Source organism: Alosa sapidissima, chromosome 22 (assembly GCF_018492685.1).
Source record: "Alosa sapidissima isolate fAloSap1 chromosome 22, fAloSap1.pri, whole genome shotgun sequence".
NCBI classification, from domain to species: Eukaryota; Metazoa; Chordata; class Actinopteri; order Clupeiformes; family Clupeidae; genus Alosa; species Alosa sapidissima.
Window position 1 is genome coordinate 23,958,752 of NC_055978.1, and position 20,623 is coordinate 23,979,374.

Sequence of the window (20,623 nt, forward strand, 5' to 3'; positions counted from 1 at the left end):
TAATTCAGTGGAAATGCATGGATTCCAGTTGGAATCCATGCTGCAAACGCTAAACTTCGTGAAGATACTGTCTGTATAAATCGTCTTGTAAGTAAACTACCAGTGCTTTTTCAAAGTTCTCAATGTCTCGTTTTAAATGTCAGGGCCCTTGGAAGTCTAAAATGGGTGTAAAACAGTGATTTATTTGCATGGCTAGCCCGATGCCGAAGCACCACTATTGAAAAAGCTGTTGGTAGCATCGGCTAACTAGCGCCAGATTTTGGAGTGCAGGGGACAAGCCGAGATGGGCTATGAGACATACGTTCACACTCGGTATCATGTTTCAATACACTTTAGGTCAATATCACACCGGAATTCTCCTTTAATCTACACTGCGGTAATTTTTTGTGTCTAACCTATAACATCAAATAAATCAATTGTCATCAGTTGTTGTATGGTATGCATGTACATAGTGGGATATTTGCACGCACAGCAATATTAAAGCACATTCGAGATCCAAAATGGTAGTAGAGGCCAGGGCCGTTTCAAGGAATTTGGGGGCCCCAAGCAAAATGGACATGGAGCCATCCCCCCCCCAACCCCCCCCCCCTTTAGGGAGTAAAGCACCTTGAGGGAGAAAGTGCAGTGAATAAATCCCCAGGTAACTTATGTGCCATCTCTTTTGTGAAACCAAGTCAAGGCTAAATTCATCCAGGATAACCTAAAAATCCCAGCTTAATCCCTTATCAAGGTTTTGTGAAATACCCCTCGGGGCTACATCAAATCTGCATATTGACACAAATTAATATACAAGAAAATCGTGGATCCTCCTATATCTTAATCTATGTTATTACTGAAAACATGGTGCAGAAAGGCGTGAACATAAGCCCTGTAGTCTACCATGGAGGGTAAGTAGGCTTTAATGCATAGGCTAAGATGATATTTTGGAGACCGTGTGTTCCCAAAAGAAGTCGCTCATGAGACTATAATAGTAGGCTAGCCTACACCTGCGTAGCGTATGATACATATGTCATTCACTCCATTAGTGAGAAGTTTAATAAACAATTGCTGATAGGTATGCTGACTAACGTTGCTTACCAGCGCCACGGTTCCCACAGACTTTTACAGGCTGACTTTTACTTTGAAACCGGAAATTGAAATCGTTTTTGAGGCTAGTGTAAAGGCGGATCCCCAGTATCATCTCTGAAACTTTTCTTTTCAGCGTTTTGAACGTTTGTTCATTCGGTTGTGATAAATAACAACAATTATTTAAGTAAAAGAGTTCCCCGTGTTAGAGTGCCTGTGCTCCTGTCAAGAAGTGCGACATTAAAAGTAACTTTTGATACAGTAAGCAGAGGTTTAGACTGAATAGCTACAAGTTAGCTCGCGGGCTAAGTGGATAACTGCATTTTCCCGAAAGCAAAGGCAAAGGAAATCGAGAATCTACTAGAATGGGGGATAAGGAGCTCATGTGGGCCTTGAAAAATGGAGACTTGGATGAGGTGAAGACTTTGTTGGTGAAGGTAAGACTGGGCGTTAACGTCACAACTTTCTTTACAATGACTACCCGGCCAAAGGAATGACTTTAGCCGGCTAGCCAACCTCGCCACAGATTGACTCGAACATTCGGTAAAAGCTTGACCCTACCTAGCTTGCTGTTAGCTTGCTATGTTAGCTAAAATGAGCTTGGTTTGTAAACTCAATTTATCGGTTGTGATTCTGTATCTGAACTAATATTGTGAGCTGTTATATCGTTTATTGCCTAGAGGATTTATCTTTGTATCTAGGGCGATGCATTAGCACAATTAACAGGGCAAGCTTGTTTGGTAGCTGTCTTGCTGTCTGATTCTATCAAGCATCTACCAGCTTGTTGCATCTGATAAGATACCAACAAGGGAGTAACGAGGAGTTTGACAGGGATAGCATAACCTTACTGTCGTTAGTGACCCCATACATTTCTCAAAATGCTAACCCTAAAAAGGACAGTTGTATCCCAGTATCGCAAACAAAGTCTATCATTAAGTGTCTAACAAGTTGTCGAAGAAACTGCTGAATGTAACTAAGTTACTAACGTATGTCTTAAGATTCCTGCTATTTGAAGCGAAAGCCAACAAAATTTAAATTGAACTGTCGCCAAATTATAGCATACTACCCAATATCATAAGTTACCAGTCTGTTCAACTGTCAGAAATGAAGACGTTTGTCAGGCACATAACGTTAGCTGGTTTAATACTATCTTGTAAAAAGCGAATGTGGTAACAACATCTCCTGTAACTTCACGTTGCTTATTTGTGCACTGTTAGGTCTTCAGGCCCATTGGGCTTGGCTTGGATGTCAGTGTAGACAACAGGAGAAATAGCTTGCCTGCTAGCAAGCTAGCGGCAACCAATGTGAGGTGGGCGTGGGTTCAGGAGCGAGGTGCAAAGACTGGTAACGTCGTTATTGTTGGATTAATAAATACCAGTATCTTAGGCATTTGGCCAAAAATGGGTGATTTTAATAATACGTGTTGTTAGCTGTTCGATAAGTTTAAACTGCAAGCATCCAAGCGTCTCAACAGCCACGCGCTGTTCTCAGGTAGCCGATTAGCAGTCTGCAGTCTACACCCACATTTTATAGCATACACCCCTCAGATGGTTTTGGCGTAGCAAAATGTGTGACAGTTGCGAAGGCATGGTGGTGTCATCAGACATCAGCATCTGTGATTATATTCGTCTTGAAGTTGTATTATGATCAGTGGTTGCACTACGCTAATGAAAGCCCAATTACCAAGCAGAGTGTGGGCAGGTACTAGCCTGCTGTAAGGCCTGTATTGTAGTGATCAAAGCCCAGCCCACATTGAATTGTGCCACGGCGAGAAAAAAACGACCGCAGAATTTCGGTTTTTTGAATTAGGTGTTCTTAGCCACCATCTCACTTCCTCTCATTTTGAGAGATACATTTTTCTTCTCAATGCTCTAAGGTTAGTCATATTGGTATGGGAAGTATTTTGTGTTTTTGTTTTACATTATATACTTTCTGAACTAGTCTTTCTATTATTCAGATTAGCCTGGTAAAACCGTAGGCTCAGTGCATTATGGTGCAGGCCCCATAAGATAAGCTTCATCATGGTTGAAATGTTAGAACCCCCACCCTCCTTAAGTCATAAGCATTAGGCTAGATTAGAAGAGAGAAGGGTCAAGATATTTTGTCACCTTGACAATGATGTATGGTGAGTTGGGAAGCGGTAGTGACATTGGTCTCTGGGTGATTATGGGTTCATGCCATGGTTGTGAGGATGAGGTTGTATGCAACTGTGAATGATGATGGAAAGGTACTAACCAAGGACTCCAGATATGCTAATATTCATTGCTGTTTCATGTAATGCTTTTCTTTATTGATTGGGTGTCAGTAGTACATGCATGTATTTTAATTGTATTTCCACATAGCCTGTGTCCATATTTGCTTTTATCACATGCAAGAAGAAATGATATTTGATGACATCTGCAGTCAAGGATGTCAAGGCCTGTGTATGATGACCCTGACCCTCAGCCTGGAATGCAACATTAGCCTTGAGTCAAAGCATGCACCTACACGTATGGGCATGAATTTGTTCGCCCTGAGACTGACCCAGACCCAACACACAGTAGAGAAATGATTTGGAGGATGGGTCATTTGTTGACAATGACACCGCACAGGCCTTGTCAAAGCTACTTATGGTCTGCTGTGAGGGCATTGACCTGGAGACCCTCTCCACCCCATAACCCTTTCTACTCTGGATCTGTCCCCCCACTCAGGAGAGCTTAAAAGTGCCCTTGCACCCGGCATTCTCCCCCCCACCTCCTGCACTCCAGGGGACCATGGGATTTTAGCATATCTCTTTATGACCAGCACAGGGGGGGGGTTAGACTGTGGAATCGTTCTGCCTCATCTGTCGCCCCATGTATCCAGTGTCACAAGATCACACCGCAGCTCCATGTAATGAGATACAGATACTTCACTTTCCTTGTCATCAACAGCACACACACACACACACACACTTACACACACTCTCTCTCTCACACACACACACACACACACACACACACAGTGGTAGAGACTGTTCCATGGACCATTTCAGAGGTGAGAATAGCTAGCCTGGAAATATCCAGACTCTCGTACGTACATTTCATTTGTACAGAGAGTCTGGCCACTTTTCCATTGCCAAGCGTTAACTTCCTTGAAGGCGAGTACTCTGTTGAAGTTTAAAACTATTGGATCTGCCCAGAGCCACTCTGGATCTGCCATAACCAAACACTAACGTTTGATCGTGATGTATGTCTGGCTCAAACTAGCGCACAACCTCAACGTCATCGTTCTCAGCTACTTCGCTGACTGGACCTGCAGGAGAAAACCCGCGAATATACAGCAGACCTAGACGACGTACTGAAGGGAAATTAAAATTGAGCGGAAGTACGTAGGAGGGGTGGAGTCAGGCTAGAGAATAGCTTCCTAGCATCTGAATTCATGGTCTGTAGGCTGTGAATGTGTTGAGAGATTAGAATTGTCGCACATTTGGTGGGATGGTAGTGTTTTTGTTGTTGTTTTCTCACACTGTCTCAGCCTAAGGGTGCTACGTCTTACCACACAGTAGAAAGTGAAGCATCATGACCAAAGTGTTGCCACGGTATGTCCACCCACACCATAACTCCCGTGTCTGCGCACACACACATGTACACACACACACCAGTGTCCAGTGTCTCTGTTATAAGGCAGAAAATGTATTTACTCACCATAACACACCCTATTACACCCCTACCCCATGCTATCGGCCAGTCATAGTTAACACATTACTTTTTTTGTACACCCACAGGCTTTCGTTGACCTTCTGACCCACTTAAGCTGCTTGCTTCAAGCATGTTTGTATAGAATTTGATAATTGTTGTATACATTTGGCCTACAGCATTATAATATGTATAGTAAGACTACAGCACATTTAATTATTGTTGTTATTTCTTTTTACAGTCCTCATGCTCAGTGGTTCCTCAGTAAAATGTCACCACTAGTCATTTTAAGCTTTCAAACATGCAAGGTGGTTCTCAGTGCTGCCTTTGTGTAGGGACATGTGCAGACGGAAGAGAAAGTTTGTTCTCCCACGGCTGCACTGTTGAGAATTGATCAGTGTGAGGGCCCAATAAAACCACAGCAGGGAAGTTGGAGGATGGACGTCTCTGGCACAGTGTGATTACTGTTTGCTGTGTGTGTGTGTGTCTGTGTGTGTGTCTGTGTGTGTCTGTCTCTGTGCGTCTGTGTGTGTCAGTCATGTGTGGTTACTTAAACAGTGACTTTGGTGGGTAGAAGAGTGTTCCAGAGAACTTCGACTTTGACTAAAACCGCCGTTTGTGTCTCTGTAGGATGAAGACGTAAACCGAACTCTGGAGGGCGGGAGGAAGCCGCTGCACTACGCCACTGACTGTGGCCACGCTGATGTGGTCGAGTTTCTCCTCTCCAGGGGGGCCGACGTCAACGTAAGAGCCCTCTGTCCCCCTATCCAACACCCCCACGCACACACACACACACACACACACACACACCGGCTGTTTCCCACCCTCCCCATTTGCATCTGGTTTGCCTGCTCTTGGTAGGTGTGTGGGCAACAAGCTGACAAAAGCCTTCCTGTGTGCGCCTGCTCGCCTCCCTGCAGTCTGTCGCACGTTCACTTAAGCAGGGCCTCCGATTTTTACAAGCTTTCGGAAGTGACCGAGAGCACAAGCCATATTTTAGGAAAATGTTCTCACCCTTTGACGAGTCAAGCCGCCATTTCCAAATGGGCAATTGGATTTCTGTTCTAGCTATGAAGGGGCGCACACCTGATGAAGTTAATCACTTAATTAATGAGCAGGGTCAGGCTGGCTCCTGCTGGGCTTTGACTGAAAGCTTGCTGCCATACCAATCCTCAGTGGACATGCCTGGACACCCCTGATATCCTTTAATCAATGTTGGCTATAAAGCTGTGACACCATGAAGAGGAGTCCGATGTCTCTCAGCCCACACAGTGGAACCAGCGTCTCCGCACAAAATAATTTCCATACTAGTGGGGGAAGTGGTTTTTACGATTGCTATTTACCACTTATCTCTTAGCATCGCATTTGGCATCCCCCTCCTACTTCTCCTGCAGGGAGGTGACTGATAAGGCCCTCATGGCCTGTAAGGGGTGTGTGGAGCCCACAGGCCTTGTGTGCGTCCCCTGTCTGTTGAGGGGGCCCATGGGCTTGTCCTATGCCTGGACATGCTCTATGTCTGTTACGTTAGCAGAGGTGAAGGTGGTGGTTAGGGGATTACGCAAGCCTGCCCCGCCTCTTCCACACCTCTTCTAGAGAATATGTGCCTGTGTGAGTCAGATCAGCTGTTTTTCTACGCGTCTCATTTCCCCTCCTTCCTCTTCTGTCTCATTCCTCAGTCTCTGGTGGTCATCATGTATCACTTGGTCTGTTTCTTTTTCTGTCCCCTCACTGTTAATTGCATTTTCTACCACAGGTCTTGATCCTTTACGAACCCTTATTTTGACATCCCCTTTTCTTCTTCTTTCTCATCTTAATAGTATTCTCCATTACCTACTTCCTGTGGTCAGGGGGAGTATTTCAGTCTGGAGAGTTTTGAGAGGTTCCTCCCTCACCACAACACACATGCCCATAGACATGTACACACACACATATACACACATACACACATACACACACATACACACACAGACACATCAACATCAACCTTCTTCTCTAAACAAAGTGTTTTGTGAGTGCTTGCTTCTCAGTCCCATCCCACACACACAAACAGATAAGGAGTAACGCTCTCTGAAATGGCCTGATAAATCCACACCTCTCCCTGGGTAATTCATCGCTGAGATAAGCTGAGGAGAGAAGCGGGAAAAAAAGTGCCTCCCCTCTTCACGAAGAGAAGGATGGATATGACCGCACCCTTGCGTAGGAGGCCAGAACGGCCCATAGAGCAGTCCATGAAATCGACGATATTATGCATTGCTTTTGCCCTTGTTGTTCTTTGTTTGGTTAAAACCTGTTTTTTTTTCCTCCTTTCATTATAGGCTGCAGACAAACATGGCATCACTCCCCTGCTCTCTGCCACTTATGAGGGTCATCTCTCTTGTGTCAAAATCCTGCTGGAAAAGGTATGCAATTGGAAGCTGCACCATACACACGTTTACTTTTCCTCAAAAAGCCTACACGCTCATTCACAGAAGAGATACTCACTCGTACCCATACCCAATCCTAGGCAAAACACGCACACAGAAAGGGTCATGTCACAGAAAGGGAGACTCTTTATGAAGTGCAACAGCACAGTAGGTGCCCCAGTGGGTGGATTTCAGGGTTGGCTGTGTCTGCAGATGAGGGATGAAAGGGGCTTAATACAAAAAAGTCCTCTATGCTTCTTACCCCCCTTGTTTACCTCCTTTCTCTCTCCCCCTCTGTCACATGCATTCTCTCTGTCTCATTTTTACATACGCCTTTTCTGTGTGTGTTAGCAAGCGGGAGGCTTCTGGAATGTTCCCAGAGTGTGGAGTGCAGGGCTCCTTTGTTTGTTATTTTTGTATGCTCCCAGGTGGTGCCAGCGTTCTCTCTACAGGCCTCTCCCCCTCCGCTCCCCGGCTTCTGGTACATACTCTCCTGAGTTGACGTTAGCTGGTCACCTCTCTGCATGCCTGAGGCTGTGCATGATGTTTTACTTTCTTTCTCACACTGTACCCCCACCCTGTCTTCTCTCTCTCTCACACTCTCACACACAAACACCCGCACACAATTTCTCTCTCTCTGGTGTTCTGAAAACCACTGATCGTTTCACTGCTTCAGATATAATGCTGAGTTCAAGGGTGTGGGATAGACTATCTCAGGTGACTCAATATAAAGTTCCACCAGCTACTTTTTACATGGCCCCTGTATCACCATATCTGGGTAGGTAGTCTACAGATCACACATACACATACATACATACATGCTCACATGCACACACTCACACTCACTCACTCTGTAGCTTTATGTGAAACGATGAGAAGTGAGTAAATGGATTCCACCCTACTGAGAAAGCTGTTGAAGTTTTGTGACCAGAACCTTTTCTTTGGACACCTTATGTGTGACTTTTCTTGTCAGTTACAGTCTTTCTTTTATATGACTAGATATAACTCTCATGTTTGGGGGGGGGTTTGTCAGGATTTTGGACTCCTTGAAAGGGTCCCATATAAATTAGATTCTTCGCTCATCATACTGACAGCCTGTGGAGTCTGTTTTCACCTGATAAGATCTGTCTCGGGAGAAAGTGGTGAGAAGACCTGATGTAAAGGAATTGTAAAATCAGAAAGACCCCTGGCTTTCGCAAAGAAGCTGAAATTACATGGATGAGGTAGAGGTTTACCTAAAGCTGCTAGCATGGTAACTTCCGCCCCCTGATCCGCCACTGTGCTGATAAAGCATTGAAATCTCAAGCTGTGATAAACAAGGACACACCTGTATGCGTGTGTCATTGAGTGAACAGCTTTCACTTATGTAGTAATGTTTTAGATGGCAAAGCAAGGTTGTTTAATACTAACATTGCCCACTTGACTTGTAATGCTTTGGGTGAGTATTGTGGGTGTATGGAGTATTGTGGGTGAGCAGATTCATTAGAATGGCTTCCATGTGACTTTTGCCCATGCTATTGGCATGCCATTGGTTTTTGGTGTAGAAAATCTGAATGAAGACGAAAATAAACTAGACTGCATTTCCGGCGGGAACTGCGAAAGTGTGCTTGCCCTGGTCCGGTCACCAACGTGAGCAGACAGTGGCATATGCTATGCTGAACCTGGCTTGATCCAGGCATTTTAACAGTGCCTTTCAGTGTTGGAGCAGTGGCAATATCTCAAAAGGTCTAGGAGAGGGCTATTCAACTATTGGCTTGCGGGTTGAATGCGGTTCGTTGGATTGTACCTTTGGCCTGCCTTCGAATTTAGCTTCTATGACAGATCAAATCAATAAAATAAAATGACAGCAGTGATTGGCTGCAAAAATAAATTATGTCATGCGTCTTGCGCCTCTCAAACTGGGCTATCAGGTAACCTACAGAGGAATTGAAATTATGAAATATGACCAAGGCATTAAAAAGCTGCTTGTTTGTCAGGATACTTTTTCACTGATTTAAAAAAAAAAAAAGAGCTATGAGTGGGAATGTTATATATTCCATCCGACAAATTATGTTTTACTGGTTTATTTGACAAATAATCTATATGGATTTGCTCTATAAAGACCTTATGTCTGTTTGGGATTGTTTTGTGAACCTGGGGTTGTTTTAAGAGCCTATTGATGTAGCCTATCTCAGATGTATCTCAGAATAAAGGAATACTTCATATTACTCTAAACCACCGTCTGTAAATCAACTACAGGGCTCTACACTAACATTTTTTTTCAGGAGCACTTGTGCGCCCAAGTTAAAAAAATTAGGAGCACGGACAAAAATTTGGGCGCACAGTCAGTTCTGTACTTAACTTACACATAATCTAACATTATGCTGCAGCTAACAGTTAAACATGCCAGTGCACCAATTGCGAATATTAAAGGAACCATATGTAAGATTGTGGCCAAAACTGGTACTGCAATCACTTTCAAAATACTGACTCCCCTGACTCGAGGTTGCCAACCCGGATGGCGAAACACTACTGACTTCTTGATTAGTAGATAGGTGGAGGGTGGCGCATCAGGCCAAAACACAACATGACATGACAAAACACAACATCAACATCAGTTGAGGGCTGCAACTTCACTTTTTAAATGACAATATCCTGGCCGGACTACTGTTGTCAGTGATATAAGTATTTGAAATGAACATTATTTCTTCATGTCTAGTGAAATATCAGGGCCATTTTATGATTAATTGAAATATTTTTCTTACATACGGCTCCTTTAAGAATGACTGACAACATTTAGGCTACAGGAAACAGGATTTTAAAGATCAGTGCCTACTTTATTTTCAGTCTGTTCTATTTTCCTACATTTTGTTAATGTAAAATAATATAATACATTGCCATATTTGCATTTAGCCTGTATATCAAGTATCCTGCCAAATGTAGGCTAATTTATTTATTTGTGAATCCATCTATAGCTAAACCAAATATGCCCATGGTGACCTATCTGTCTGCATACTGCCTAATACTACTACTAAAACAGTCCATTTTCTCTTCCACAAAACCCAACATAGGCTAATCAAGGATATATGTTTTATACTTTTAGTTTTTATTTGAAATATCTGCATTGATAGGGGCAGTAGGCAAACGTTAGGCCTACTTTCGTTTTGCACTTCAGCTTGTATTCGGTGTAAACAAACAAGCATGCGTGGAAGCCTGGAGTTGTCCGTAGCGTTCTACCTTTGAATAAAATGGGAATATTACGGGAGGCTACTTTTGTGCCGGTTCGCTACAGCTATATTTTGCATATTGCAGCCAATACGTCAACTGGGCTAAAAGGCATGTTAGGTTACCTTTCCTTCTCTCACTGCATTCTCAGAATCTCATCCTGTTCCTCCTATATCCAAAGAATTTGGTGGATAGAAGAACTAATTTCTTCAATCTTTGCATCTTGGCTGGCTAGTCTAACTTTCCGCTTTTTCTGTGCGCTCTTGGATTTGAAAGAAGCGAATACTAGCGAGTCACAACGCGAAACTGCTAACGTTGATGGGAGGTGTAGTTTTTATGCTGCATTCGCGACGTGATTCTATGGTTTGCACAAGTAATGTTTCTCGATGTTGCGGTGTATTTTGTAGACAAACATTGACATGGTTAAAAGTCATTCGCACCAGTGCATGTGCGAGTGAAATGGGCGCACTGTAGAGCCCTGAACTATACTACTGTCTACATTGCACTATATTTCTTGACCTGTCTCTGTATATTTCATCACCTTTCTATACTTTGCCTCACATTGCAACACAGCTCAGATCTTTGGTTGCTATGAAGGCCAATCGTTCTAAATGGATGGTTGCTATGGCCAAAGGCCAGTTCTATCTCTGCCGTTGTCAAGCGGGCATATCTTAGAATTCTGATTAACCTTATCTTATTTGAAACATCTCTATTTTACTTAGCCCACTTCTATACAGTGGGCCCCATTAAGAAGTGGCCACTTCATTAGCGCTTACCGTGATTCACACAGCAGCATTATTAAATTAATCTGTCACCATATGCCTACGTTTGCAAAGAAAACATTTTAATTTGATTCACATGAAACGTTACATTTAATGTACACGTTGACAATGAGTAGGCTAGTTTTGGTTGTTGGTGGTGTTATTGCATCCCTTAGTTATGCCTACAATGAAAGTTCCCTCGCGATTGGAAGCTCCTGTAGACAATATTAGACGCATTTCAAAACATCGCGTTAGGAGTCCTCGCCACTTCTTTTAAGCTGTCACAGACTTAGGTGCTACTTTTAGGGCTAATGTGCTAAATAGTAGTCCTAAAGTTACAAGTGACGAAGTTACGAGTGCAAGCATCTCATATCAAATGACCATGGCATTACGCTAAACAACATAAATCCCAATTAGCAACATACATCTCCTCCCTATAGCTAGCCACACAAGAAATTAATGATACTAAATCTCTGCTTAGCATGCTTCTCTGCTTAACATTCTAATAACAGAAGGGGCACATTTATGTTGACCACTACAACATGACTCATTATGTCTGTAACGTTAACTGTATAAAACACTTACTTTCATAAAGGACGCACACCATCCAGCACATACACATGGAAACCGATATTTTAGGTTCTTGGCCACAAACTCAAAACGTGTCTCTCTGAAGCCCTGTTCTAGAATCTTTGCTCTGAAGGCTGCGTTGCTAGGCAACATCAAATAAACGAAATGAGAGTCTTTAAGTATTAAATGTGTACGTGTGATTCCGAATGGATGTGTGTGGTTTGCAATTAGAATAAACAAGAAATAACATTTCCAATAATTTCCCATGATAAATTACATAATATTTGCACCTTCCTTACTTGTGAAGCTCACATAATTCTAATGATGTCACCGTATATATGTGAAATGTACTACAAGGTTGCCACCTAGCGTTCAGATGTATTTAACATTAACGTGACATTTCTTGCTTGTGTCGTCAACTCTATGCTTTGAGGAAAACAATCTTTTTATCATAGTTCCCTCTTCAATGAGCGATTACCAGCTCGTTTTTGTAACAGAGATAGCTGTTTATTGTCCCTAGGTTTACAGAAACACCTATTCATATTAATACGTATAGAGTGCTGCCGACCACTGTTCATTACATGGCCCAGAATGCCTTGCATGTCTTTACAACAAAACAACAAAGTAAAACCTAAATGCCTGTAAACATATGCATTTGCATACTTGTAACATTTTTAATAATACTCTCCCATTATGATATTTAACAATAATCAATAATAATAGTCAATGTGAAAATAACTGTACTACGTCAGCAATAAATAGCTAATGTTCTCCTTACCATTTCAGTTCGTAAGTCCATACTATCCCATGGCTGAGCAAGGATTTCATGATTGGGCAAGGTTGCACGGAGACATTGTGGCTGCCCAGAGACATTGTGCATACTTGGAAGGCATAGTGATAGATGTACAACTGCAAATGTGGAAGGTGATAGTTACCAAATACGGGTGGGTGGTTTGCCAAATGCTGGAAACTTGTGGAATGTTTTCTTTTTCTTTTTAGCTTATGCACCCTCACATTGGAGTCCCGAGTTCAAATACAAAATTTGGTATCGATATGTGACAGTGTTCCTGAGATATGGACGACTTCCTGTTTCGGAGCTTCACCGCCGATTTTGTTTGGCTGTGACGGGCAAACGCTTTCGAAAATCAAAAATCCTTCTGGTAACTTTTGTGAGGCTTGGTCCAAGGATAATGTACATCAAGTTTCGTGGCGTTCGGACCAAATTTGTGACCTGTGTATCATTAATTTCGTTTCGCTTTCTGTTCAATCCAATATGGCAGACGAACGACACGCCCACCTGACGTCATCTTCGCGAGCAACTTACACCGGTACTGGCCGGACGTTTTAAAGTTGGAATGGTGTCTCTGTCTCAAAGGGCCTAGGCGCTAGAGCTGACAAAAAATTAGGGAGACGGGAAAAATAATAAAACTTAAGAAGAACAATAAGTGTGCTGCTTTGCAACCACACTTAATGATTGGGCCCCTCTATAGACTCCTCATGACTCCCCACATCCAATTGTTCAATGTTTATTTCTAGTGTCCAATCTGTGGTTTGTGCCAGATTGGTATCTTGCTTGACCCCCCCCCCCCCCCCCCCACCCACCCAAGCCGCACTCCTCTCCCATTATATGGAGGCAAGTAAGCTCCATAGCTAGACTACGCCCACGACAGCACTCGGCTGGATAAAGTCGGATATTAGAAAACGTGGTGTCTGTCATTAATTCACCCGCGGTGAATGAGGAGGAGGAAGACTGAGTGAAAGGATTAAGAGGGAAGCGAGGGGCCATGGCGAAGGACTCGCACGCTCACTGGGTTGAGAGTTGCGGGAGCTTAAGGCGAGAAAGGTCAGAATCACCCATCGGCCCAGTGAGCTTTTGCCGGCTTTGACCCAGACTTCCATCAACACAGTTGTTAGCCTTCATTACGTTTGACATTTTGCTGGCCCTGTGCTTTAACTCACCGCTGGTGGAAAGGCAATATTTGCCATGGCACCTTCTGTACAGAACAGCCGTACCTAAAAACTGTTTTAGCAATGAAGGTGAGATGTGGTTAGCACATCAGGGATTACATTTTCCAAACTTTTAGATGGATGAAGGACTCCAGTAGGTCCAAGGGAGTAGACCCCTGCACTGACCGGCAAGCAGCTCTCTGATTGGCTTTAAATAATGGATGCCTTTTCTTTAACCCGCTGTGATCCCTGTGGTTGTCGCAGGAGGTCAGAACAAAGATGTGCACACGACCAGAGGCCTTGAGGGACCGGGAGAGGTGAACAGGCCATGTTTGAGCTTTTGCTGCTAGAGGCTATTTGCACAAAAGTGCCATGACCGTGCATTGGCAAGGCATTTATTTACCATTTAATGGGGAGGTGTACAAGGCTTGTCCCAGGATATTGACCAAATTAGTTGGTCTCTCCATAGATTTCTGTTTTTGTTAATCCTAAACATAAATTTCTCTTTAGGAGCTTCAGAGGTTTCAGTCTCCACTCTCAATTTCTACCGCTGGCTAATGCTACAGTTACTTTCAGGGAGCCCAAAAAGAATTTGAACCATATCAGTTTGTGGGTGCGACCTACTATGTGTAGTGACATTTATCAGTTAGAATAAATGGTCGGCCCAGCCTAACAGGAAGCCGGTTTTTAGGTCCCTGTAGCAGACAGCTATTTCCTCTTTTCTATATATAGACTCTTGCACATCATATTCAACACAGTGCATAGAGGCGCTGGCTGTAACTGCTGGTGAGAGATTGCCTGTACAGAACTTCTCTTTTCAAATAAGCTAGACCACGTTACTGTGCAATGGATCTCATGAACTTCTGCCTGTATAAAGATCCTGCAGGGTTTATTTTACCTTGAACAAAACTCACATTTTTTGGATTTTGGCTAAAGACTTTGGATCTGACTGTCAAAGAATGCCTGAATGCATGGACAAACGAGCAGATATCTGCTGTTTGCCTTTCACTGGTGTTTGTACTTCTACTTTTTTACCCTTCATTGTTTCCTTTTTTCTTTTCTTTTTTTTTCCTTCCTCCTCCTCACTTCCTTTTTTCTTTGTCTGAGGAAGTATTGATCCCCAGCCCCACTCTGCCTCTCCGTAAGTAATGCCATGTAAAATATGTCCACTAACAGCCACCAGCCCTTGAGTGGAGCCCAGGGGGCAATAAACTCCTGTAATCCTCACTCACTCACAGGACTGATCTCTAAAGAGGGCCTCACTGGCCCAGCTGATAGATTATACATGGAGAGTCTCTCCTTTCCACTCAATAACGGCCTAATGAAGACTTAAAGGACACCTCTAGCAGCAACAAGCTTGCGTTTCTCACCTCGGACACATACAACCTACCTCGTGATTAAGGCTTCGCCTGAATTTTCTTGCAACTTGTCTGTGTGATGTGGAGTGGGGTACAGTAGGGAGCAGAGTTCATCTGCTTCAGTATCAACACAAGTGGATTTGGAAGAGTCAATTAGCAGCTGCTAATTCAGTAGAGTAACCACTAGACAGATTGTTAAGAATGTCTCTCTTGACCTTCTTTACATTTGGGCCAGCAGTGGCCATGACTGCCTTCCACTCCAGTAAAAGCATAAGACTCCTTTATGCCCCTACACCACCACCACCTGTGGTTTATAACGAGATAGATGAGCTTGGTCTGAGCCAGAGTTGTATAAAGTACTAGAAAGCAATACTTGAGTAAAAGTAGAAGTGAAAGTTACCTTTTAGAATATTATTTAAGTAAAAGTCTTAAAGTATCTGATATATACTGTACTTAAGTATCAAAAGTAATTTTCTGCTATTTAATGTACTTAAGTATTTGAAGTAAAAGTAAAAAGCAAGCGGTTTTATTTTAACTTTTATTGTGACTTTATTTTGGCTTTCTTATAGTAAAGCATAAAGCACATTCAGGGTTCCCATATCTTCTTAATCTCACTCATCAAATCAAATCACATTCTTTTCTAGGACTTTTCAGGCACAATTCTCTTAAGTTCAAAGAACAAACAGCATATTTTTAGAGCTGACATCAAAGAAAAAAACAGAAACAGAAATGTCACTTTTGTATGAACTTCAGGTAAAAATGAAAAATAAATAACTTATTTATTTCACCAAAAAAAATGACCTGCTTGTAGGGAGAACATTTTGGTCATGTGGCATGAGCATTTCTAGGGCTTACTCCCCAGGTCACCATCACACACACACACACACACACACACACACACACACACACAGGCCACCTATGTCCAGCAGCTACTAATATGCCAGTCATTAGTTGAAACTGAAAAGGTGTCTGTTCATCTTCAAAAGAAGCTGGTTTTCAAAGTTGCCAGAATTCAGTGCCCGGGAGTTTCAGGCCTAAGACCGACCATAGTGGTGGAAATTGGATAAATGAAGCAACATTTCAGCTCTTACTATCCTGTAGTTTTTATTAGTACCATGGTTCAACAAATGTGTAAAGGTTATATAATAATTCAACTGAGAAGTTAACAAAAAATATTCCACTATTCCACAAGTTACCAAAAACAGAAAGAAAGAAAGCCTTTGAAATGTAGCCTATGCCATGCTTCCACAAAGAGGCATATTGAACTAATGTTTAGGCTACATGTTTTTTGCATGGGTAGGCTATATTGTTGTTTGGTGATTTAGCCTACTCCTTTACTACACCCTCTTTTGAGCAAACAAGGCATATAGGTTTATCATGTAGGGTAATTGCTTTTTCTTACATGAAATAACTTTAATTTATCCTCTCTACTTGTCCCTGTAGTCATGGCCTCCTCATCACTAATTTCGGGCTCATCATTTTCAGTGGTCGACTGGTTGATCTGCTGCTCAGTCTCTCCTGGCCTCTTTCTACCATCTATCCTTCCTGATGCTTGTGTCTACTGTAGGGCCGGCTCGGCTATCCGTATCTGAGAAAACATTTTGTAAAAGACGGGCTATATGGACCCAACCAACTCTTTTTGGGAGAGTTCACTAGGCTACAACCCATGCAGAGGCATTGCATTGGTGTCATGCACAGAATGCGGAACGTGTCCTACTTTAAGAAAAGATAGACTAACGTGACCAATGTCAATATTTGCTTCCTCGACCGGCCCAAAAGTGAAGCGGCCCACCGGGAATTCTCCCGATTACCCACCCCGGGCCTGATTCAGTCTTACTCTTCTTGGACTGAAGACAAGTCCTGCGATGCTATGGATAAATAGCCTTTCACAGGCCGCTGGGGCAGGTAGCGGAGTGTTCAGCTTCACAGAAAGCTGCCAATGTACAGAAACATTTCTTGCAAATACGGCCACGGGTGTATGACGTTATATTCACCACTACCCTGTTCACCTAGTTCACCACTATCATCGGGGTGGTCGTCTATGATAACGGGAGGTCCTCCAGTAGATGCTCGTGCTTCCATGGCGGTTTCAGTTGTGCGTCCTCCTCCTTTAGCAACAAACAAGCGCTGAAATAGAGTGCGGAGCGTGCGTAATGCAATCTAGGAGCAGTGATTCGTCAAACCTCCCTTATTGCAGTCGCATACATTTCTTCTAATTTTATGTTTTAGTAATGAGTAACGAAGATGCTTAGTGGAAATATAACGTAAATTTAAAAAAAAATAACATAAATTTAAATAGCGAAGTAAAGTACAGATACGTAAAATTTCTACTTAAGTACAGTAACGAAGTATTTGTACTCCGTTACATTACAACACTGGTCTGAGCCAACAGTTCATACATTTACATTCACGGCAAGGGGTTGCCTTTGAGTGTGTGTGTCACTGGGAAGTGTTCGTTAACATGGTTAGGAGGAGGTTGTCAGACCGGCGCTAGACGGACTCCATCAGTTGCTCTGATATAATGAGGCATGTACTGGAAATTGAAGATGAGCAGGTGAGAACGAGAGGATGTGTGGGAAGGGAACTCGAGATGGCCAGAGGGAATCGCACCTAACCAATGGCCGAGATGGCCAGAGGGAATCGCACCTAACCAATGACCTTCTGTGACCCCCACCCCCCTCTCTTATTTCAAGTAGAGCAAGAGAAGGAATGTGTTATTTGAAATAAGTCATAGCTGGTCTGGATGTGGACTCAAGGCAAGGAATACAGTAGGTAGCAAAGTAACCTGTTGATGGTCTGAGCAGTGTTCAGCACAAGGCGGATCATGTCTTGCCAGTGGTTGACAGAGTTGCTGAGAGGACTGCATAGCCGCTTACACTGTGTGCCAAAGCTGCCCGCTGGACTGGCTGAAAATCTTTTGTTAATCCCTCCCTAAAGTGCATCACTGGATGACCAAACACAGGATCTCGGCACAAACAGTAATAATCCTCTGCTCAGTTGCATGGCCCCAAAACCTAGTTTCCCAACGTCAGGTTCTGTTTACAAGGCAAAAGCCTGTCCCTTTCATAGGCCCCTGTCCAAACGGAGTGGCCTGATGAGGTCAAATTTTCACTCCAGTCTCCCAATTAGAGGTGGCTGTATGAGGGAAGCCGGCAGCCTTGTCTGTGGAAATCCCTGGTCCCAGGTCCTCGCTCCACTGCCTGCATGGCACCAAGTTTTAGCCTTGGCATCAAAAATAGGTCAGGGCCTCTGTCTTTTCACACAAACACGCACACACACACACACACTCTCTGTAGGGGTTTCTTTTGTTTCTTTTCTCTGTCTTTCTTGCATCTGTCTTTCCATCCATCCATCTCATTGACTGTCACTTAGAAAAGAAGTGTGTTTACTGACTTTGATGTTAATATTGAACTAAGATTCCAACCTTGGAGCATAGTGCACAAAGTCATATTTCCCCTATATTTCTTCCCATATTCCCCCTATGGCTGTTGTGTCTATTTCTACTACTCTTTGTGACTCATGGGTAGTACATCATATTTACATATTTGCTTGTCTTGAACAGTCCATCGCTCCTTAGTACTCCGACACAAAATGAATACATGGTTACACATATGCATTTTGCAACAAACTACTACATGCCTACCACTGATAACCATGCAAATGGACGCATAGTTAGTATTGCCTGTGGCTGCAGAAGCATCAGTAGATACCAACTTGGATGGGCCGATGCTGTTCGAGTGACCATGTGTGGGATGGTGCCATGCTGCAGGCTTTGCAATGTGTGGAAAAAGCAGGAATTGAGGAGTCTGCTGCTGCAGATCACAGCCAGAGGGCTGTTGGAGAAGGAGGAAAAGTGTGTTTGCTTGTGTGAAAGGAAGGATGGATGGATTTGTTAACGGAACACTTAGCGCGGGAATGTAACCGTGTATCGGCCGTTGTTTTCTTCTCTTTGCGCAGGGAGCTGACAAGGAGCGGAAAGGGCCAGATGGCCTCAGTGCCTTCGAAGCGGCCGAGAGCGAAGCAATCAAGGCTCTCCTCAAGTGAGGTGAGTCCTGTGGAAAGAGGAGAAGGACGGACGGACAAACGGATGGACAGACAGACGTGGCGATTACCCTGGACAGACGAGACGGACTGACGCCTCTTCCCCATCCATCCCTGCAAAAAAACAAAAACAAATCCTCTCGTCATAGCACCACGCATCTGTGTGATAGTTGTGTTTGGTTTTCATGACTTATATATATTTTTTCTTTTGTTAGGATGATTATTGTTATTTTTCGGTGGAAGGTCAGGGTGAATTTTCCTTTTTTCCAACTCTTAGAATTAGTTATTCAGTGGAAAGACAATTAAAGAAAAAGAAATGCCTCGCTTAAGGACCAATAGCTGAACAAATTTCCCAATTACTCCACAGTCCGCCTTAAGTCCTGAACCCTAAATCACACCACTGAACTAACAGACTTTTCTTGTTGGTGTGAACAAAAGAGACTAGCACTTAATGACTGATTTCATACCCTATGAGAAACACCTTCCTAAATCTGGGCATGAAAAAACTATGTGTATATATATTTTTTTCTACACACAAAGTACTGTAAGGCCACACAGTAACTGATATGATTGTAGGGGTAACAATAGTCATTAAAAAAATAGTGGGTCAGAATAAAAAAAAAAAAAAAAAAACGGTTGTAAAATAGGACTGCTTTCAAGCACTGATTTGTGCAGCTGCCCCTCATTCTGGCTATGCTAGATTGCCCTTACCTGTTTATGGCCTCTCTAAACTTCGATATTCTTTCCTTATGAGTGGTGGGGAGGTTGTAGGTTGTATGGGATCACTGTTTCTGACTATATGCCATCAACGTACCCCTCCATTCACATTTAACCACATATCACACTAAGACGAGACACAAATAACAAATATTTTCAATTACTGACAAATATACAACCACTTTCCGTCAAAAATGTTGGTTTGTATTAATTCCAATGTTCATAATTGAATAAAAGGTACAAAAATATCAATGGAAATTCCTATTCATCTCACCCACAACTTTCACAGTAGCTCTTCTGGACACGACAGTTTTTAAGTTGCAAGTGTTTTTCCTTCCTCTGTTTTCTTTTGCTTTTCTTTAATACCTTGTTACTGCAATCATGATATATAGTAGCTCATTGGTGCACACATTACTTAACAGGCTTTGGGTTTGGTTTCTCACACTCCGAGTTTGATTAAGTCTCCTGCTGGCTTAATGCATGCCAGAACTGCTTCTGCTGGAAAGCTCTTACAAAAGATAAAACTACACAAAAAAAAAAAAAAAAGGACAAAAAAGTGGCTGCTTTTCTGGTTTTAAGTTGCTTTCAGATAGTGGTTATGCATTGGAACGCTTTATAACTGGCATCATTGTGAGAACATGTGGAATAAAGAAATGAAATAAACAACAAAAAGAGAACAAAAATACAGTCTCGTCTGACTTAATTTTTCCATTGATACCGTGCTACAGAGTAATGAAACGTTTCAGGCCTTGTTCCATACTACAAACTCAGTAGAAGTGAGTTAACAATCCATATGCCGTATCCAAGTCATGCATAATTGCATTCATGACTCAAACCTCTCCTCACCCATACTGGCTCCCTCATACCACACCAAGGGCCAGAAGATATCCTGCATGTTTAAT

The 20,623-nt window shown here is 42.9% G+C and overlaps 1 protein-coding gene across 1 annotated transcript; it reads left to right on the top strand.

Annotated features, from left to right (window-relative positions):
* The first annotated feature begins 1,131 nt into the window (after positions 1-1,131).
* On the top strand, positions 1,132-20,371 carry mtpn (myotrophin). Its single transcript, XM_042079336.1, has 4 exons — positions 1,132-1,502; positions 5,352-5,465; positions 7,037-7,120; positions 18,921-20,371. Exons 1-4 carry the CDS (start codon positions 1,431-1,433, stop codon positions 19,005-19,007), a joined length of 357 nt encoding a protein of 118 aa, XP_041935270.1. The 5' UTR covers positions 1,132-1,430; the 3' UTR covers positions 19,008-20,371.
* The last annotated feature ends 252 nt before the right edge of the window (positions 20,372-20,623 follow it).